Raw genomic sequence first — 23,185 nt, forward strand, 5'->3', positions numbered from 1 at the left:
AGTTTCTAAAACTGTTTGAATGGTGTCTGTGAGTATAACAGAACTCATTTGGCAGGCCAAAACCTGAGAAGATTCCTTACAGGAAGTGGCCTGTCTGACCATTTCTTGCCCTCCTTGATCATCTCTAACAAATACAGGGGATCTCTGGCATGACGTGACACTTCCTACGGCTCCCATGGGCTCTCAGAAGGCTGGAAAAAGCTGAACGATGTAATTCCATCCCCAGGCTGAAACACATTAGCGCGTTTGGCAATTGCTCTATCAGAGGGCCATTAGACTGAGGCTCGTGCATGAGGGGATAGCATGCTTTTACTTTCACTCTCTTTGTAATAAAAAACGATTTCCCGGTCGGAATATTATCGCTTTTTTACGAGAAAAATTGCATAAAAATTGATTTTAAACAGCGGTTGACATGCTTCGAAGTACAGTAATGGAATATTTAGAATTTTTTTGTCACGAAATGCACCATGCTCGTCACCCTTATTTACCCTTTCGGATAGTGTCTTGAACGCACGAACAAAACGCCGCTATTTGGATATAACAATGGATTATTTGGGACCAAACCAACATTTGTTATTGAAGTAGAAGTCCTGGGAGTGCATTCTGACGAAGAACAGCAAAGGTAATAACATTTTTCTTATAGTAAATCTGACTTTGGTGAGTGCTAAACTTGCTGGGTGTCTAAATAGCTAGCCCTGTGATGCCGGGCTATCTACTTAGAATATTGCAAAATGTGCTTTCACCGAAAAGCTATTTTAAAATCGGACATATCGAGTGCATAGAGGAGTTCTGTATCTATAATTCTTAAAATAATTGTTATGTTTTTTGTGAACGTTTATCGTGAGTAATTTAGTAAATTCACCGGCAGTGTTCGGTGGGAATGCTAGTCACATGCTAGTCACATGCTAATGTAAAACGCTGGTTTTTGATATAAATATGAACTTGATTGAACAAAACATGCATGTATTGTATAACATAATGTCCTAGGGTTGTCATCTGATGAAGATCATCAAAGGTTAGTGCTGCATTTAGCTGTGGTTTGGGTTTATGTGACATTATATGCTAGCTTGAAAAATGGGTGTCTGATTATTTCTGGCTGGGTACTCTGCTGACATAATCTAATGTTTTGCTTTCGTTGTAAAGCCTTTTTGAAATCGGACAGTGTGGTTAGATTAACGAGAGTCTTGTCTTTAAAATGGTGTAAAATAGTCATATGTTTGAAAAATGGAAGTTTTTGCATTTTTGAGGTATTTGAATATTGCGCCACGGGATTACACTGGCTGTTGAGTAGGTGGGACGTCCCACCTAGCCCATAGAGGTTAAGAGTGTGCTCCTAATCTCAGCTCATTACCTGTATAAAAGACACCTGGGTGCCAGAAATCTTTCTGATTGAGAGGGGATCAAATACTTATTTACCTCATTAAAATGCAAATAAATTTATAACATTTTTGACATGCGTTTTTCAGGATTTTTTTGTTGTTATTCTGTCTCTGTTCAAATAAACCTACCGTTAAAATTATAGACTGATCATTTCTTTGTCAGTGGGCAAATGTACAAAATCAGCAGGGGATCAAATACTTTTTTCCCTCACTGTATGTGTTGTCTTTGACACTGTTATGCAAGCATGCAGTATTTCAGCCACATAAAATATGCACCCATGAGGAACTGAAGTCTTATCAGAAAAGTGTTGTCATTTTCTCAGCTTTTCATTTCCTTAAAACCCGTCAAACTGATGACACTAGACATTTGGTAAAATGGCGCTGGAGAAGAAGGCAGATGTTTTATGTGCCCCCAACCGATTGTGTTTTTGTTTGTTTGCCTACAGTCAATGTTGCCGCTACAGTCTCGTCTCTCATGACCAAAAATAACTTCTGGACATCAGGACAGCAATTACTCACAACGGACTGATAGAATCCATTTTTTTCCTTTAACGAGGCCGACGCTAACGATATACTGCTTTCTCGGGAACAGGCCCAGATCCCCGTAATTTGCGTGAAGAGGAGGCTAAGAAAAATGGTCTGGAGGGCAGGCTGCCTTCTGAGAATTCGTAGACGATCGAATAAACCCCCACTTCTTTCCATTCTGTTAGCTAACGTGCAATCTTTGGACAATAAAATATAAGACCTACGCGGAAGATTAAACTACCAATGGGACATTCAAAACTGTAATATCTTATCGACACCATCAACATACTGGTTGTACGCTGGTTATACGCTGGTTATACGCTGCACCGTCAGGATAGAACAGCGGCGTCTGTAGAACAGCGGCGTCTGGTAAGACAAGGGGCGGAGGACTATGTATTTTTGTAAATAACAGCTGGTGCACGATATCTAAGGAAGTCTTGAGCTATTGCTCGCATGAGGTAGAGTATCTCATGATAAACTGTAGACCACACTACATACCTAGAGAGTATCTGTATTTTTCATAGCTGTTTACATACTACCACAGTCAGAGGCTGGCACTAAGACAGCATGGAATGAGCTGTATTACGCAATAAGAAAACAAGAAAACGCTCAACCAGAGGCGGCGCTCCTAGTAGCTGCAGACTTTAATGCAGGGAAACTTAAATCCATTTTACCAAATTTCTATTAGCATGTTTAATGTGCAACCAGAGGGGGAAAAAAAACTCTGGACCACCTTTACTCCACACACACAGACGCGTACAAAGCTCTCTCTCGCCCTCCATTTGGCAAATCTGACAATAATTCTATCCTTCTGATTCCTGCTTACAAGCAAAAATTAAAGCAGGAAGCACCAGTGACTAGATCAATAAGCGGTCGGACGAAGCAGATGCTAAGCTACAGGACTGTTTTGCTAGCACAGACAGGAATATGTTCCGGGATTCCTCTGATGTCATTGAGGAGTACACCATATCAGTCAATGGCTTCATCAATAAGCGCATCGATGACGTCGTCACCACAGTGACCGTACGTACCTACCCCAACCAGAAGCCATGGATTACAGGCAACATCCGCACTGAGCTAAAGGCTAGAGCTGCCGCTTTCAAGGAGTGGGACTCTAACCCGGAAGTTTATAAGAAATCCCGCTATGCCCTCCGACTAATCATCAAACAGGCAAAGTGTCAATACAGGACTAAAATCGAATCGTACTACACCGGCTCTGACGCTCGTCGAATGTGGCAGGGCTTGCAAACCATTAGACTATAAAGGGAAGCACAGCCAAGAGCTGCCCAGTGACACGAGCCTACCAGACGAGCTAAACTACTTCTATGCTTACTTCGAGGCAAATAACACTGAAACGTGCATGAGAGCACCAGCTGTTCTGGAAAACTGTGATCACGCTCGCCGCAGCCGATGTGAGTAAGACCTTTAAACAGGTCAACATTCACAAGGCTTTGAAAGGCTGGTCATGGCTCACGTCAACACCATTATCCCAGAAACCCTAGACCCACTCCAATTTGCATACTGCTGCAACAGATCCACAGATGATACTATCTCTATTGCACTCCACACTGCCCTTTCCCACCTGGAGAAAAGGAACACCTATGTGAGAATGCTATTCATTGACAACAGCTCAGAGTTCAACAACGTAGTGCGCTCAAAGTTCATCAATACGCTAAGGACCCTGGGACTTAACACCTCCCTCTGCAACTGGATCCTGGACTTCCTGACAGAACGCCCCCAGGTGGTAAGGGTAGGTAACACAGGGGCCCCTCAGGGGTGCGTGCTCAGTCCTCTCCTGTACTCCCTGTTCACTCATGACTGCACTGCCATGCACGACTCCCAACACCATCATTAAGTTTGCAGACGACACAACAGTGGTAGGCCTGATCAACGACGAGACCGCCTATAGGGAGGAGGTCACAGACCTGGCAATTTGGTGCCAGGACAACAGTCTCTCCCTCAACGTGATCAAGACAAAGGAGATGATTGTGGACTACAGGAAAAATAGGATTGAGCACTCCCTCATTCTCATCGACGGGGCTGCAGTGGAGCAGGTTGAGAGCTTCAAGTTCCTTGGGTGTCCACATCACCAACAAACTAACATGGCCCAAGCACACCAAGACAGTTGTGAAGAGGGCATGACAAAACCTATTCCCCCTCAGAAGACTGAAAATATTTGGCATGGTTCCTCAGATCCTCAATGTTCTACAGCTGCACTATCGAGAACATCCTGACTGGTTGCACCACTGCCTGGTATGGCAACTGCTCGGCCTCCGACCGCAAGGCACTACAGAGGGTAGTACGTACGGCCCAGTACATCACTGGGGCCAAGCTTCCTGCCATCCAGGACCTCTATACCAGGCGGTGTCAGAGGAAGGCCCTAAAAAATCTTAAGACTCCAGCCACCCTAGTCATAGACTGTTCTCTCTACTACTGCACGGCAACCGGTACCTGAGCGCCAAGTCTAGGTCCAAGAGGCTTCTAAACAGCCTCTACCCCAAGCCTTAAGACTCCTGAACACCTAATCAAACGCCTACTCAGACTATTTGATTGCCCCCCCTCTTTTACGCCGCTGCTACTCTGTTTATCTTTGCATAGTCACTTTAATAACTCTACCTACATTTACATATTACCTCAACTAACCGGTGCCCCCGCACATTGACTCTGTATCGGTACCCTCCTGTATATAGTCTCGCTATTGTTATTTTACCGCTGATCTTTAATTACTTGTTACTTTTATTTCTTATCCGTATTTTTTTTAAACAGCATTGTTGGTTAGGGGCTCGTAAGTAAGCATTTCACTGTTGTATTCTGCGCATGTGACTAAAATTTGATTTGATTTCACACAGGACCAATCTTTCTACTGTTTTAGAGTTATTGTGTTTTCTCCCTGGTCCCTAAACGAAACAGACAACTTTACTGGTGTTAACTAGATTACTAATTCATTCATTCTGTCAATGTAAGACATTATTCTGGTGCGCACTACTTTCATTTAGTCTTCTGGGGCAAAAAGTTATGACAAACAAATGGCCTACCAAATTTCTGAAATTATAATATGGCCTACCAGATTTCGGGAATTATAAACAGAATTAGAATTGTCTAAATTAGGGGTGAAAGTAGCCAGTAGTAAATTATAGTAAATTAATTATAATAGGCTAAGTAAATATGGTGGATCGAACGGCGCAGGTATGCTACTTTTTGAAGTGATTTGTTTGGCAGTCCGATTAAAACATCACACAACACCCATGATATGCAAAACTAAGCCTGCACAGACAGAAAAAACAACAGTAAACGGGCTAAGATGTTTACATGCCACAGTATCCTGTCTTAGATTAGCATATACCAGGCATCTTATCCGGGTTTCTCATAACTGGGATACAAGCTTTTGTAAACGGGATATGAGGTTTATATGCGCCAACTCAAAAACAAAATACTTGAGTATCCCGAATAATAACAGGATATTGGTGTGCATGTGAACGTGGTCATTGATTCCAACTCCTGTCCTGTAAACACCCTCATCCAACCTTGTGCCACAGAGGAAGAAGAAGTAGACAAAATGATGGAGCAGAAGCAGAAGGAGGAGGAAGAAAGGAAGAGGAAGAAAGAGGTGGAGGAGAGAATGTCTTTAGATGAGACAAAAGAGCAGGTGTGTTATTGAGATTTTTACATTGACCAGTGCCTGCCTCTTTCTATTTCTCTTATTCAACTCCTCTTTGTTTGTCCCCCTCTCTCTGCCTTAGATCATGAAGATGGGGGAGAAGCTACAGGGGCTACAAGAGGAGAAACACCAGCTCTTCCTCCAGTTGAAGAAAGTGCTCCATGAGGAGGAGAAGAGACGGAGGAAAGAACAGAGGTAAAGGCTCTACCGGCTCTTGAAAGAACTTTCTGGAGGTCTTACAAAATCACTTGTCCTTAGCCTTGTGGTCCCAGATCTGTATGTGCTGTCTTGACCACATCTATGGTGGTTGTTGTTGTTGTTGTTGACATCATACAGACAGCGCATACATATCTGGGCCCACCAGGTTAACACATCCAAACATTCCCAAGCAACCTACTTATGTTATTGGCTTTTGATGTGAGATTCAGTCCTATTTGCTGATAGATTAGCATTAACATTGTTACCATACACACACATTGTTACGACTGACTGCTAGTGTGTGACCATGGACATGATTGTTTTCCTGTAGTGATATGACAACCCTGACATCTTCTACGTACCAGCCCAGCATGGCTATCCACTCCCACTCAGGACAACACCTGCTCAGCATGCAAGGTAATTCACATTGATTTCATGTAGCATAAGTTTGATTGTTAATACACACAAACTGTGTATTATCTTTCTCTCTGTCTCCTTCCTCTCTATATCAATGATCAGCGGGTCAAGTGAGTCACGGCCGCTCTGCTGCTCTGCTAGGAGAACGCAGTAAACAGCTGTTCCAGTCCCCTGTCCTTCCGGTGAGTGAGCGGACTTCTTAATATAAACGCATGTAAAGTGTTGGTCCCATGTTTCATGACCTGAAATAAAAGATCTCAGAAATGTTCCATACGCACAAAAAGCATATTTCTCTCTATTTTGTGCAGAAATGTGTTTACTTCCCTGTTAGTGAGTGTTTCTCCTTTGCCAAAATAATCCATCCACCTGACAGATGTGACATATTAAGAAGCTGATTGAAAAGGATTATCATTACACAGGTGCACCTTGTGCTGGGTACAATTAAAGGTTTTGTTACAAAACACAATGTCACAGATGTCTCAAGTTGAGGGAGCGTGCAATTGGCATGCTGACTGCAGGAATGTCCACCAGAGCTGTTGCCAGAGAATTTTATATTAATTTATCTTCCATAAGCCGCCTCCAACATCGTTTTTGAGAATTTGGCAGACCACGTGTAACCACGCCAGCCCAGGACCTCCACATCTGCCTTCTTCACCTGTGGGATCATCTGAGACCAGCCACCCGGACAGCTGATGAAACTGGGTTTGCACAAACAAAGAACTTCTGCACAAACTGTCATAAACTGTTTCAGGATAGCTCATCTGCGAGCTTGACATCCTTACCAGGGTCTTGGCCTGACTGCAGTTCGGTGTTGTAACCGACTTCAGTGGGCAAATGCCCACTTTCGATGTCCACTGGCATGCTGGAGAAGTGTGCTCTTCATGGATGAATCCCGCATTTAACTGTACCGGGCAGATGGCAGACAATATGTATGGTGTCGTGTGGGCGAGCGCTTTCCTGATGTCAACATTGTAAACAGAGTGCCCCATGGTGGAGGTGGTGTTATGGAATGGGCAGGCATAAACTTCTAACAACGAACACAATTGCATTTTATCAATGGCAATTTGAATGCACAGAGATACCGTGACAAGATCCTGAGGCCCATTGCCGTGCCGTTCATGCCCTGCTATCAACTGAAGTTTAAGCATGAAAATGCATAGCCCCATGTCGCAAGGATCTGTACACACTCCTGGAAGCTGAAAATGTCCCAGTTCTAACGTGGCCTGCATACTAACCAGACATGTCACACATTGAGCATGTTTGGGATGCTCTGTACCGACGTATGACAGTGGGTTCCAGTTCCCGCCAATATCCAGTAACTTCGCACTGCCATTGAAGAAGAGGGGCACAACATTCCACAGGCCACAATCAACAGCCTGATCAACTCTATGCAAAGGAGATGTGCTGCGCCGCATGAGACAAATAGTGGTCACGCTAGATAATGACTGGTTTTCTGATCCACGCCCCTACTTTTTTTTAAAGATATCCCAGCACATCTGTTAACAGTATGTACATTCTTGAAGCCCACAGGCGTTGTGACATTACTCCATTCATGGCAGACTTATCGCCACGACGTGTATGTGTGCATGAGCGTTTGAGTGAAGGAGTGTGTGTATGTTTTCAAAATGAAATATCAGCTTTTCTTATCGTTTACATTGTATATACCGGTACTCCATGTTTTTGATAGCCACAAGGACAGTATGGCTGTATTCCCAGTCATGTGAAATCCATAGATTAGGGCCTAATGAATGTATTTCAATTGACTGATTTCCTTATATGACCTGTAACTCAGTAAAATCTTTGAAACTGTTAAATGTTGCTTTTTATATTTTTGTTCAGTGTAGAAATGGGGTTCTTAGGGTTTGGCCTCAAGCACCTTAGTCAGTGTATGCAGCAGGCACTTCTTCCTGTTGATTATAATTAGAACTTCAGTGACTTGAGGAATGACCATTGGGGACACAAGATGCCCTAGTTGTTGTACTTAATTGTTCTATAATTAATTTATTTAGTTCAGGCTTGAATGTAATGTAATAATTATATAATATATGCAATTACGGTACAGTGAATGTTTGAAAACGTGTCCTGTATGTTGTTTGACAGGGGCGTCACTACCAGAACCAGCCAGGGATGAGCTCCGGAGGCTTGGAGCATGGGCAGTATGCAGCCAGCCAGGCAGCCCATGGCCCCTACGGCCAGCTCACCCAGGCACAGCACGCCACTCCCTTCGCCCCCAGCCAGTCTGTCCCTGTTAGTTACGCCAGCAGCTCACAGCTTAGAGGTAACCGCTTTGAATTTTTTATGTAATTGTTATTTCAGAGACGTGTTGTCTATGTGAGATGATAAAGCAAATCATTCGTCTGGTAGCCTGCTCCCAGATCTGTTGTCTTGCCCACTCCTATGGTCATTGTAATGCCAAGCATGTTTGACAATGATCAATGGAGTTGTCAAGATAGCACAAACGGATCTGGGAACAGGCGTTGAAACTTTAGGTATGTTTTTCAAGGTGACTATGTTGAGGTTATTATGAGAATGAGAACCCTAATGTTTGTGCGTCCTTCATTCATAAACCAATCGCTATGTCCCCTCTGTGTCCAGGTGCCTCAGCCTTCCAAGCCATGCAGTACCTGCCTCAACAACAGCAGGGCTACGCTGTGCACAGCCACTTTACCTCTCAGCCAGGTACCTTACACCTGTGTGTCTGTGTCTACTAAAATCTATATGTTGTTGTAGGCCCTGTTGTGATTGTGGAACGGTATGTTTAAGAAGGTTTATGCGTAAAGGCACTGGGATGGCTTGGTGTACTGACTGCACTAGGACTCTTGTCAGTAATTGAATAACCATGATGGTTATGGATGATGTCCGCCATGAAAATGAAACAACCTCCAAAACCGTTTAAATAGGCCTACATTTATTTTTATTAACTTTATAATACACTTTTTGATGTAGATAAACTTGACCTAATAGCGGGAGTGTTTACTAATGATCATAAGCATTTGATTTGCTCACTTAGTCTGTCTACGTCTCCTCCTTTTTCCAACTGTCGTTTGATGCTCGAGCAGCTAATCCGCTAGATGCATGGGGGTGGAGAAGTGCTAGCCTATATGCTATGGCACTTCAGTAAAAAAAAAAAAAATAGTTTGTGTGGATTAGTAAATAAATAAATCTGTCTTTAAAAAACAGGTTGGATATGTCTGACTATTCATTAATTATTCAACAGCAGTTGACAAGTTTGTTCTGGCTCTGAGGCCTATAATGTGCTAATGAGTCAAATGGACAGTGCGCAAATCCTATCCAACCTGGCATGGTATCATTTGATATGTAATCTTCTCTTAATTTATAGACTAATCAACTCTGATAAATAGGCTGTGTTGCGTGTATTTGTTTCTATGTTAATGATTGTCAGTTTTGCCTGGTTGTCTCCCCTTCATACTTTCCTTGTCAATTCATGATCTTATAGCCTACTTTCGGAACGAATAAGGTAGTCCTAGGTTTTTTCATATGTTTTAAGAAAATGACATTTTTTCGCTCTTGTTTCTGACATAAGCTGGTTGCTTTGATTGACAGGTCCTTTTACGGGGTTGTGCGAGTGTGAGTTCGCTGATTTGTCTTTATAGGCCTATATGTCCAGTCAGAAGGTTTCTTAACTTCTATGGGCTAGGTGGGACGCTACCTGCGGGACACAGCCAGTGAAATATCAGGGCGGAAAATTCAATAATAACAAAATGTCATAATTCAACTTTCTCAAACATACAACTATTTTACACCATTTTAAAGATAAACTTCTCGTTAATCTAACCACATTGTCCGATTTCAAAAAGGCTTTACAGCGAAAGCAAAACAATAGATTATGTTAGGAGAGTACATAGCCCAAAATAATCACACAGCCATTTTCCAAGCAAGGACGTGTCAATAAAACCCAAAACACAGCTAAATGAAGTACTAACCTTTGACGATCTTCATCAGATGACACTCTTAGGACATTATGTTACACAATACATGTATGTTTTGTTCGATAAAGTTCATATTTATATCCAAAAACAGCATTTTACATTGGCGCGTGACGTTCAGAAAATGTATTCCCACCAAAACGTCCGGTGAATGTGCACATCAATTTACAAAAATACTCAAATGTTGACAAAATATAGAACAATTATTTGAAGAATTATAGATAGATTACTCCTGGATGCAACCGCTGCGTCAGATTTTAAAATAGCTTTACGGAGAAAGCACATTTTTCAATATTCTGAGTACATGGCTCAGCCATCACGGTGAGCTATTCAGACACCCGTCAAGTCCGGGGCAAACTAAACTCAGAATTAATATTCGAAATATTCTCTTACCTTTGCTGATCTTCTTCAGAATGCACTCCCAGGACTGCTACTTCCACAAGAAATGTTGTTTTTGTTTGAAATAATCCATATTTATGTACAAATACCTCAGTTTTGTTCGTGCGTACAGATCACTTATCCAAAGGCATAACGCGAGTGCGGAACGAGAGATGAAAAGTCAAAATGTTCCATTACTGTACTTAGAAGCATGTCAAACGCTGTTTAAAATCAATCATTATGGTATTTTTTATGTAAAATTGCGATAATATTCCAACCGGACAATAGCATATTCATTCAAGAAGAAAAAGAAGGAACGGCGTGCGTGCGCATATCCAATCCCTTTGTTGCCAGGCAGACCACTCAGTAACTGAGCTCCTGTTATCTGCCCAGTGACAGGAAAATGCTCAAACCACTTTCTGAAGGCTTCAGACAGCCAATGGAAGCCTTAGGAAGTGCAACGTCACCCCACAGACACTGTAGTTTCGATAGAGAATCAAAAGAAGAACTACAATTCTCTGACTTTTCACTTCCTGCTTGGATTTTTCTCAGGTTTTTGCCTGCCATATGAGTTCTGTTATACTCAGACACCATTCAAACAGTTTTAGAAACTTCAGAGTGGTTTCTATCCAAATCTAATAATAATAATTCTAATAATATGCATATTCTAGTTTCTGGGCCAGAGTAGTAACCTGTTTAAATTGGGTACGTTTTTCATCCGGCCGTGAAAATACTGCCCCATAGCCCAGACAGGTTAAAGTAGCCTGTCTAGGCTTTATCTCTAATGAAAATCAAACGCTCCAATCATAATTTAATCTTGTTAAAGGCCATTTCTCACCAAGTCTGTTATTTTCGTCCGAATAATTAGGAAGAAAAAAATAAATACGTGCACGTCTTGTTTATGATGCCGTTCACACGAATTGCGAAATATCTTCCTGCCACAATCCGTCAATTATTTATCCGGAACGGGTTAGATTTTCGTGTCTTTTTGAATGCGAAAAGAATCTGTTGACCAATAGAATTTGTTATCAGAGATACTGCCTCTGACAGGTCTTTGAGTTCATTGTGTGAATTCATGAACAAATGAATTTCTCAGACTTTCTTTTTTAACGTTTGCAATGCATCAGTTAAGCAATGTATCAATTCAATGTGATCACGTCACACCAGATCTAGGCTACATACACTTTGTTCTCACCAGTTCATTGCCAACGCTGTAGCCTATTTTATAGCCGTTCAGCAAGCAAGACGATTGATCAGTGCTTCTCTTCTCGAATAGGCCTATTAGTTTTAGAAATTGCTTGAAATAAGTTACAAATTATATTGCTCGTTCAAGAGCTAGAGAGAGGGGGATGAGATGGGCCAGTGGAAGGGGACCGTGAAGAAGACAGATGTGTAAGTTAGAAGTTAATTGATTTATTAATACATTATTTGTATAGCCTATATACAGCATTAGGCTATACGTTATAGGCCTGCTAAAGTAAATCTAGGCGGCCCTAAAAGACAGGAAAAAAATATCCTCCGGAGTTTACCTTTCTCAATAAGTGGTTGCGCAGATTTAAATAAAGCACTCAAATTAAAATGTAGTGTCAACATAACCACCCATTGCTTCAATAAAATGGATCAACGGCTGATCATTGGGCTATGGACAGGCTGATCATTGGGCTATGGACAGGCTGCATGCATGTGTTTTACATTTTCTAATGGTTATCAATTTCATCTTCATGCCTATCACAGCTGTCTCTATATCCCCCTTAACTTTCCTCTTCAATTTATGATGGGCTACGTTGTTTTAGCATTGTCCTGTAATGTAGACATTTTTTGTTGTTGATATCCCACAGAAAGGATTTGATTTTTAATGTCTTTGGGAAAGGACAAATGTGATTTGCTTATGCGTCTGAATGAGATGCGGTGCAGGCAGCTCGATTGATGGGTCCTTTTAGGTGGGTGGTGTGCATGTATGAGTTCACTAATTCCTTATGTCCATTCATACAGTTTACTAAAATAGGCCTAGCCTGTCTGGACTTCATCTCTTTAATCAGATAGGTTGTTGTTTTCTATGTCTTGTTGCAGGGTCAGCATATGTGCAGGGAATGACGACAGGTGCAGGTTATGCGTTTCTTCTCTTATTAAATGTGGTGCAACTGAATGAAACGTAGCCAAGCTCTTTTCATGATTCATCCTACAGGATGCATAGCCTATATCATAATATTTTCAGTAGTATTATTTTTCCAGTAGTATATGAATTTTCTCTAGTTACTGTGTCCTCTAGCTACTTTGAACAAAATATTGCCACAGAATGATCGCAGAAGCATTGGTGACGTTATGCAAATTGTTTGGAAAAGTGGAGGGAAAAACGCGATGGACTTGATGTGAGTGGTTTAGTGCGTCAAAATTTGAATCTATATTTTTGCGGAATTCCTCTCCATTCGGACATTTCTTAATTTGTATACTAGATTAATATTTCGAGGTAATAACTTGAATAATAATAACGAAGTGTAATGATAATAGAAAAGTTGCAGAGAAAAGCCACCTCTCTTTTGAGTCTGATATGCCTAATCCTCCCCCCAACGGTTATGTTGGTGACGTGTACATTGGCCAGGCCAATTACCTTAACCTCAAATTCCAAGACTAACAGCCCTAGACTCGGCTCGAAATTAAGGGCGTCCTGTCATCTCGGGGACGATAAATATGTCTGGGACGGTTCAAAACAGACGTTCAGACAGTTGTGGGACTATAGGCCAGAAAAAAAATTCAACACAAAGATGAGGCTGATGAAACGGATCACAATATTTAGCTTAAAGTTGATAAACTATGAATAATTCACATAAGCGCAGCAATGTGTTCACTCGTCTCGTCCATGTACGTGAATATTCCAAAACGCAATTATGGGAAAACACCCTTCTCAAACGCGCACCTGATGCCAGCGATTCTTATAATGCGACAGAGATGGATATAATAGTAGAAATTTACAAAGAGGGAATAAATGAAGATGCAACAATAGGATTGTGCCTTCCTGCCTTTGGACAGTAGAAGAAGAAATGCGGGTTTCAATGGCAAATCAGGAAATCTTTGCTTTTTTCTATGATCAGATTTTGGCTGTAGGCTATGTAAAACGTCCAGGTTTCAAACAATGATATGGCTGGCTAGGCATCGCATATGTAATTATGTAGGTTATGGAAATGTGTATTAGAATATCATTCCAATGTTGGGCAAATAGGCCTATTAGAATACACATTGTACTCTCTCAGCCTGTCTGCGTGCCCGCCGGCCCAGAGCTGAGGCTATGGCTATCTACTATGGTATTCTAGAGACTATAGTTGGATGTCCCTGACCTGAACCGAATGCACACTGGAAAATGTGCAATATATTTCTGCCTTGCTCTACAACACTGCCTGACTGGGGGCTGTGCATGCACACGGGAAGAGCTGAGTGACCGATTCGTTTTTAGAAGCGCAGCGCACAGGCATAAAAGTTTGTTTTAATTGAATTGAAACGGAAGTCTACTGAAGTGAGACTTTGTCCTTGTGTTCCTTGGCTAATTACATAGTTTTAACAAATGAAGTTGATGTAGTATAGACTCTCTGTCTCAGAAATACACCAATTAATTTAAAAGCACTGCAAATGACCTAGACCCATGTTGGCATATCAAAACATTAAAAGAAAACTATTTTAATTTTGGGACTGTTCAAGATCAGTTTGGGACAGTTGAAATTGCACTTCCAGACGGTACCAGGATGGTGAGGAAATAAAGTTAGTCGCATGCTCCGTCTAAACTACTACTCACTTTTCTTGCTTCACTCCATTTTTCTCTTTTAAACATATTCTGTATTTTGTCACCAGGATTTATCCCTAGTGCTGGGATCCCTCTACAGAAGCAACTGGAACATGCCAATCAACAATCTGGCTTCACTGACTCTGTAAGTTCGTTGGGCCCCTTTATAGAGTGGAAAAGCTGCATTGCACACGATTAAATAATATGGTGTTAAGTGTTATAAAACATAGTGTTCAAACAAACCTTTTTTAAGAGGTTGATCACAAGCAGTGTACTGTGTCTGTTTGTGGACGGGTCATCTGTGGTTAACTCACACGTATCTGTCCGTTAATCTTTGTCTGCTGTGTTTTTGTGGTGGTTTCAGAGTGCTCTACGGTCCATGCACCCTCAGGCTCTTCATGCCAGTGCTGCAGGCCTGCTGCCTACCCCCTCCCTCACAGTGCAGATCCCTCCTGCCAAGGTAAGGTCAACCCTCTTTACCCACCTGTCCTGGGTCGTGTTCATTAGGACAAAAGTAGCAATGTTTTGCAATGAAAAACGAAACAAGTGTTTCTTATTGGACAGGTGTAGTTAGTACCTTTCCATTTCACTCAGTTTTCTTCCATTTTGTGCCTAATGAACACAACCCTGCTGTATGTACTACTCTCTTCCCTCTGGCATTACACACACCACAAAGTCAGTTATCCTTATCAATTCATAACATCATGTCTTCCTTTCTTGCTCCTCCTGTTCTGTGTGAATAGTCTGGCTTGCCATACACCCATCCCCCCCGTCCGGCCTCTCCAGGAAGCTTTACTCATGGAACTCCTCCACAGCAGGCTCACCCAGTGAGTATCCTATCACTAGGGCCTGGAGTTTTGGTTGATGATATGTAGCACTGTGCTTTTACCGGTATTTCCAGCCTTATTCTGCTAGTGAGGCAGCGGTCAGAAAATTCTAGGAAATTATATTTGACATAAGCTGTTTCCAATCAATCAATGGCTGGTTGTACGCGTGTGTTTTGCGGGGGTTCGCCTGATCCAGGGGAGGCGTAGTTCTGCGAATACATTTTTTGGCAAGGAACTCTTTTTGTAGATCAGTGATTCTGCACCTCACTTTGCTCAAACTGATCCTCTCCAACTGACTCAATTTCTGGTCATCGGAGGGTATAAAAAAAGGGGCAGTTAAAATGGAGAGTCAATGAAACCAACCATGGAAGGAGAAAGAAAAGTTCCAAAATAAGAATATAGCTTTAAGAAAAAGTACGCGCCAATACTCCACAGGGACGCTCTTTGCCGATGATGACAATATATTCAGCAAAACATGCAACTTAGCATTAGCTCATAAACAGAAAGACAGGATAGACCGACATCTGAAATAACATTACGCTGTCTCATAAGAATTCTAGGACTACTGGCCAAGATTGTTTAGTCAGGTGGGAGGTTCTGGAGGATATGGTGGAGGGTTTTGCAAGTGCCAACATCCCTCTAGAAAAAGTTGATAACCCCGAAATGCGCGGATTCATTAATAAACATGTGAAAAACAGAGGCACAGTCCCTACAAGTAGCCAACTCAGGAGTCTACATCTACCAAAGGTAGCCACAGAACACGAAGAGGAACTAAAACATCTTGTCAAAAAACTGAAAACATGTCAATAATAACGGACGAATCAACTGACAATATGTTCATATTTTGTTTGTCTTGCAAGGAGAGCTGGGTGAAGATTGAAAAGTTGTTCTGGCTGATACAGTGTATTTATAGGGAGTGCACTATTCAACACTGTCTGAAAGTATTAAAACAATGTCTACAATATTTTGAGGTTGATTTTAAAAAGGTAACTGGATTGGTGTCAGACAATTCAAGATGCATGGTGAATTCATGCAATTACATTCTGTGGGGGTTGTTAGCAAATTGTTGCGTTTGACTGGAAATACCCATGCTGTGGCTCTTGCCAGCAATATCTGGCAAACTCATCAATAAAATCTTCAAACATTTCCCAGGCAGAAAGCTTAGATAGAAAGAGCATCTCAGAGACCCATTACAGAAACATGTTCCCCTCTGGTGACACAGCTTCCTCCCGAGCCATGTAAAACCCGATGTGGGTACGTGGTAAGCTGTCGGATATCATTCAGAGTACCTGCGCTTTTACTCACGCTTTGTGGAGGCGGAGAAGCAGATCTCTTAAAGAGTGGAGAAGTTGTTGGTTAACTCTGAGGGTTTGCAGAAGCAACTTTCTCTAATTGCTTAACATGCAAAGAGCCTAATAGACCTCATCCAGTGGTTTGAGAGAGACAAATCCAGAATTCACCTCACCTACAATAAAGTCAATACAGTAATACAGAAATAGCAGTCATTGGCACATGAGGTACACTGCACAGACCAGACAGTTAACTGTAAATGTGTGGATACATTTAATCAGGTCAAAGAAACTCAACTCATATCATTACCCGGGTTACTCTGAAAATAGTTTGTTTCAATCAACCAGCTCATACATTTCTCAAGGCAATACAGATTTTTTTTAATCCCCAACAAGTGGTCAGTTTGAAGGTAAGCAGTCTGCGGTTATCTTCTATTTCTAATTTCACCAAAGAGTGTTAAAACTGGACCAATACACACGCCATGCAAAACAAAACTGCAGCGAAATTAATACATTCTGGAAAAGCTCTGCAAATGTACAATTACATTGGCTTACAAATATCTCTCCGTTTCAAACAATTCCATTGATGTTGAAAGAACCGCGTCATCGTATGGTCAAGTATTTACTCACCAGCGCCAATCATTATCAGTTATTATCACAATAGACGATTGGCGTAACCATACTAAAATTCTATTCACATGTGCTAACCTAGGTTACGTTAATCTTTCTTTCTTTATGTTTTTTTTTTTATGCTTTAGGTGGTTATGTAGGCTAAGGTTGAGACTGTGTCGTCTGTTATCGCGATTTCCTCTCCATTTAAGTTTTTACATTAATTTCTATAGCGAATGAAAAATATATATAGATTTGTTTTAATCAAATGTGTATTTACGTTGCATTCGGAAAAGTATTCAGACCCTTCACTTTTCCCACATTTTGTTACCTTACAGCCTTATTCTAAAATGGATTAAATAAAAAATCCTCATCAATCTACACACACTACCCCATAATGACAAAGCCAAAACAGGTTTAGACATTTTTGCAAATGTATAAAAAACAATAACAGAAATACCATATTTTCATAAGTATTCAGATCCTTTGCTATGAGCCTCATCTGAGCTCAGGTGCATCCTGTTTCCATTGATCATCCTTGAGATGTTTCTACAACTTGATTGGACTCCACCTGTGGTAAATTCGATTGATTGGTCATGATTTGGAAAGGTACACACCTGTGTGTGTGTGTACAGTGCACGTCAGAGCAAAAACCAAGCCATGATGTCGAAGGAATTGTCCATAGAGCTCCAAGACAGGATTCTGTCGAGGCACAGATCTGGGGAAGGGTACCAAAACATTTCTGCAGCATTGAAGGTCCCCAGGAACACAGTGGCCTCCATCATTTTTAAACGGATAAAGTTTGGAACCACCAGGACTCTTCCTAGAGCTGGCCACCCGGCTAAACTGAGCAATTGGGAGAGAAGTGCCTTATTCAGGGAGGTGACCAAGAACTCGATGGTCATTCTGACAGAGCTCCAGAGTTCCTCTGTGGAGATGGGAGAACCTTCCAGAAGGACAACCGTCTCTGCAGCACTCCACCAATCAGGCCTTTATGGTAGAGTGGCCAGACGGAAGCCACTACTCAGTAAAAGGCACATGACAGCCCGCTTGGAGTTTGCCAAAAGGCATCTAAAGGACTCTCAAACTATGAGAAACAGGATTCTCTGGTCTGATGAAACCCAGATCAAACTTTTTGCCCTGAATGCCAAGCGTCACGTCTGGAGGAAACCAGGCACCGCTCATCACCTGGCCAATACCATCCCTACGGAGAAGCATGGTGGTGGTAGCATCATGCTGTGGGGATGTTTTTCAGCGGCAGGGACTGGGAGACTAGTCAGGGTTGAGGGAAAGATGAACGGAGCAAAGTACAGCGAGATCTTGCTGCTCCAGAGCGCTCAGGACCTCGGACTGGGACAAAGGTTCACCTTCCAACAAGCCAGCAACACTAAGCACCCAGCCAAGATGATGCAAGAGTGGCTTCGGGACAATTCTCTGAATGTCCTTGAGTGGCCCGGACTTGAACCCGGTCGAACATCTCTGGAGATAGTTGAAAATAGCTGTGCAGCGACGCTCCCCATCCAACTTGACAAAGCTTGAGTGGATCTGTAGAGAAGAATGGGAGAAACTCCCCAAATACTGGTGTGCCAAGCTTGTAGCAGCATACCCAAGAAGACTTGAGGCTGTAATAGCTGCCAAAGGTGCTTCAACAAAGTACTGAGTAAATGTTCTGAATGCTTATGTCGTTTTTAATACATTTGCAAAAATAAAAATTGCAACAAAACGTGGAAAAAGTGAAGGGGTCTGAACTTCCCAAATGCACTGTAATTCAGCTTCATCAAGTTATAAAATTAATCTATGATTTTCAATGTGTTCGAGGGTGATTAAGAGATTGTCTAGATAGAGTAAAATGTCATCCGCATATAATGAAATTAAGGAAATTGGTGTTACTTTCGATTTGACGAATTGTCTGGGCCAGGGGTTCCATGGATAATAATAATAATAATAGCAGCTCTCTCACCTTGTCTGCTGCTTCTAGTGATTCTAAAAGGAGCAGTGCAGATATTACCTGTTATAACTATGGCTGAGGGATTGGCATATAGAATTTTAATCATATTAATGAAATTGGAGCCAATTCACAATCAACATTTTGGAAACCTACTCATTCAAGGGTTTTTATGAATTTTTCACAATTTTCTACAATGTAGAATAATAGTGACGACATCAACACTATGAAATAACACATATGGAATCATGAAGTAAACAAAAAACTGTTAAACAAATCAAAATATATTTTAGATTCTTCAAAGTAGCCACTCTTTGCTTTGATGACAGCTTTGCGCCATTTTGGCATTCTCTCAACCAGCTTCATGAGGAATGCTTTTCCAACAGTCTTGAAGGAATTTCCACATATACTGAGCAATTGTTGGCTGCTTTTCCTTCACTCTGCGGTCCAACTCATCCCAATTGGGTTGAGGTCAGGTGATTGTGGAGGCCAGGTCATCTGGTGCAGCACTCCATCACTCTCCTTCTTGGTCAAATATCCCTTACACAGCCTGGACGTGTGTTTTGGGTCATTGTCCTGTTGAAAAACAAATGATAGTCCCACAAAGCGCAAATTAGATGGGATGGCGTATCGCTGCAGAATGCTGTGGCAGCCATGCTAGTTAATTGTGCCTTGAATTCTAAATAAATCACAGACAGTGTCACCAGCAAAGCACCCCCACACCATAACACCTCCTCCTCAATGCTTTACAGTGGGAACCACACATGGAGGTCATCCGTTCACCTACTCTGTGTCTCAGACACAGCAGTTGTAACCAAAAATCTCCAATTTGGACTCATCAGACAAAAAGACAGATTTCCACCGGTTTAATGTCCATTGCTCGTGTTTCTTGGCCCAAGCAAGTCTCTTCTTCTTCTTATTGGTGTCCTCTAGTAGTGGTTTTGCAACAATTCAACCATGAAAGCCTTATTTCACACAGTCTCCACTTAAGTTGATGTTGAGATGTGTCTGTTACTTGAACTCTGAAGCATTTATTTGGGCTGCAATCTGAGCTGCAGTTAACTCTAATGAACTTATCCTCTGCAGCAGAGGTAACTCTGGGTCTTTCTTTCCTGTGGCGGTCCTCATGAGAGCCAGTTTCATCATAGCGCTTGATGGTTTTTGTGACTGCACATGAAGAAACGTTGAAAGTTCTTGAAATGTTCCGCATTGACTGACCTTCATGTCTTAAAGTAATGATGGACTGTCATTTCTCTTTGCTTATTTGAGCTGTTCTTGCCATAATATGGACTTGGTCTTTTACCAAATAGGGCCATCTTCTTTATACCACCCCTACCTTGTCACTACACAACTGATTGGCTCAAACGCATTGAGGAAAGAATTTCCACAAATGAACTTTTAACAAGGCACACCTGTTAATTGAAATGCATTCCAGGTGACTACCTCATGAAGCTGGTTGAGAGAATGCCAAGTCTGCAAAGCTGGCTTCAAGGCAAGGGTGGCTACTTTGAAGAATCTCAAATATAAGATATATTTGGATTTGTATAACACTTGTTTTGGTTAATACATTATTCCATGTGTTATTTCATAGTTTTGATGTCTTCACCATTATTCCACAATGTATAAAATAGTAAAAATAAAAACCCTTGAATGAGTAGTTGTGTCCAAACGTTTGACTGGTACTGTATGTTCCAAGACACACCAAAGATATGACTAATCTAGTCTATCAAAATATTTTTCTGCATTGAGAGATAAAACAGCCCAAGGAGCTGTTGTTTCATATGAAGCATTTAAGATGTGTAATAGTCGGAGGTTGCAGAGGATAAATGTTTTTTTAGCAAACCTGCTTTCGTCCTTGTAGACCAATTTGGGTAGTAAGTCTCGAAATGGGACGATAACATTTTGAAAAATTGTAATATCTGTGTTTATCGAAGATGGGGGCGATAGTGAGAACACTGGGCGGCATGCTTTAAAAAATTTAAGGGAAATAATGCTGTATTCACATCTCTTCCAAATGAACGGCTGTGTTAATATTTCCGAGCAGTAGTGGACCTAATTGATTCCAAAATGTTAAATTGACCTCGGGGGAATACCATCTCATCCAGGTGATTTGCCTTCATTCATGCTATCCAATGCTCTTTTGAGTTCTTTGAAAGAGATTTTGGCTCCCAGCGAGGTGGCTTCCTCTGTTGAGAAGAGTAGTTCATTCTTTTAGAAAGGGTTCAATCTGGCTTGATGTGGATTTACAATCAGTGGTGCAAGGTTCTTTATTTCATTTGGGTTCTGATAATTCCACGGTTTCAGATTCAGTAGTAGCTATATCGGCTAATTGATCATTATGCATAGCTTGTTGGCCAGTAAAAGACTGGGATGATTAGCATAGAGTAATGGTTGAGTCTAACTCGAAGGACGGGAAATTCTTCTCTCTGCCTTATCAATAAATTAAGTTTTGTCTTGACTATCTCGTCTGAGAAAAGTGTTGAACGCTCTACAGCAGTTAACATTTCCAGTTCTGATTATCTTCTTTAATTGTGTAGTGAAATGCTTGTGTTCCAACAGTGCAGTAATATCTAACAATTCACAACAATACACACATATCTAAAAGTCAAATAATGGAATTAAGAAATATATAAATATTAGGACGAGCAATGTCGGAGTGGCATTGACTAAAATACATTTAGAATAGAATACAGTATATACATATGAACTGAGTAAAGTAGTATGTAAACATTATTAAAGTGACTAGTGTTCCATTATTAAAGTGACCGGTGATTCCATGGCTATGTATATAGGGCAGTAGCCTCTAAGGTGCAGGGTTGAGTAACCGGGTGGTAGCCGGCTAGTGATAACAATTTAACAGTCTGATGGCCTTGAGATAGAAGTTGTATTTCAGTCTCTCGGTCCCAGCTTTGATGCACCTGTACTGACCTCACCTTCTGAATGATAGCGGGGTGAACAGGTCATAGCTTGGGTGGTTGATGTCCTTGATGATCTATTTGGCCTTCCTGTGACATCGGGTGCTGTAGGTGCCCATCGGGTGCTGTAGGTGATGCGTTGGGCAGACTACACCACCTTCTGGAGAGCCATGCGGTTGTGGGCGGTGCAGTTGCTGTACCAGGTGGTGATACAGCCCAACAGGATGCTCTCAATTGTGCATCTGTGAAAGTTTGTGGGAGTCTTAGGGGCCAAGCCAAATTTATTCAGCCTCCTGAGGTTGAAGAGGTGCTGTTGCGCCTTCTTCACCACACTGTCTGTGTGGGTGGACCATTTTAGATCATCAGTGATGTGTTTGCCGAGGAACTTGAAGCTTTCCACCTTCTCCACCGCGATCCCGTCAATGTGCATAGGGGCGTGCTCCCTCTGCTTTTTCCTGAAGCCCACTATCAGCTCCTTCGTTTTGTTGACATTGAGAGTTTATTTTCCTGGCACCACTCCGCCAGGGCCCTCACCTCCGCCCTGTAGGCTGTCTCATCATTGTTGGTAATCATGCATACTATGGTTGTCATCTGCAAACTTGATGATTGAGTTGGAGGCGTGTGTGGAAACGCAGTCATGGGTGAAAAGGGAGTAGAGGAGGGGGCGTAGCACACACACTTGTGGGGCCCATGTGTTGAGGATCAGTGAAGTGGAGGTGTTATTTCCTACCTTCTCTACCTGGGTGCGGCCCGTCAGGAAGTCCAGGGCCCAAGTGCATAGGGCGGAGTTCAGACCCAGGGCCCTGAGCTTGATGATGACCTTGGAGGGTACTATGGTGTTGAAGGCTGAGTTATAGTCAATGAACAGCATTCTTACATACAGTTGAAGTCAGAAGTTTACATACACCTTAGCCAAATACATTTAAACTCAGTTTTTCACAATTCCTGACATTTAATCCAAGTAAAAATTCCCTGTCTTAGGTCAGTTAGGATCACCACTTTATTTTAAGAATGTGAAATGTCAGAATAATAGTAGAGAGAATTATTTATTTCATCACATTCCCAGTGGGTCAGAAGTTGACACACACTCAATTAGTATTTGGTAGCATTGCCTTTAAATTGTTTAACTTGGGTCAAACGTTTCAGGTAGCCTTCCACAAGCTTCCCACAATAAGTTGGGTGAATTTTGGCCCATCCCTCCTGCAGCAAAGCACCCCCACAACATGATGCTGCTACCCCTGTGTTTCACGGTTGGGATGGTGTTCTTCGGCATGCAAGCCTCCCCCTTTTTTTCCTCCAAACATAACGATGGTCATTATGGCCAAA

The 23,185-nt window shown here is 41.8% G+C and overlaps 1 protein-coding gene across 3 annotated transcripts in view; it reads left to right on the plus strand.

Moving 5' to 3' along the window:
- LOC106602903 (G protein pathway suppressor 2) overlaps positions 1-23,185 on the plus strand; it is a 41,362-nt gene that overhangs the window by 5,965 nt on the left and 12,212 nt on the right. For all 3 annotated transcript variants that reach the window (XM_014195891.3, XM_014195890.3, XM_014195889.3), the window contains exons 3-11: positions 5,441-5,550; positions 5,645-5,757; positions 6,092-6,177; positions 6,280-6,359; positions 8,278-8,455; positions 8,773-8,856; positions 14,343-14,419; positions 14,639-14,734; positions 15,018-15,101. In XM_014195891.3, the coding sequence (XP_014051366.1) occupies positions 5,441-5,550; positions 5,645-5,757; positions 6,092-6,177; positions 6,280-6,359; positions 8,278-8,455; positions 8,773-8,856; positions 14,343-14,419; positions 14,639-14,734; positions 15,018-15,101 (908 nt within the window). The remainder of the gene's footprint in view (positions 1-5,440; positions 5,551-5,644; positions 5,758-6,091; positions 6,178-6,279; positions 6,360-8,277; positions 8,456-8,772; positions 8,857-14,342; positions 14,420-14,638; positions 14,735-15,017; positions 15,102-23,185) is intronic.

The sequence above is a fragment of the Salmo salar genome, chromosome 04, assembly GCF_965601325.2.
Source record: "Salmo salar chromosome 04, fSalSal1, whole genome shotgun sequence".
NCBI classification, from domain to species: domain Eukaryota; kingdom Metazoa; phylum Chordata; class Actinopteri; order Salmoniformes; family Salmonidae; genus Salmo; species Salmo salar.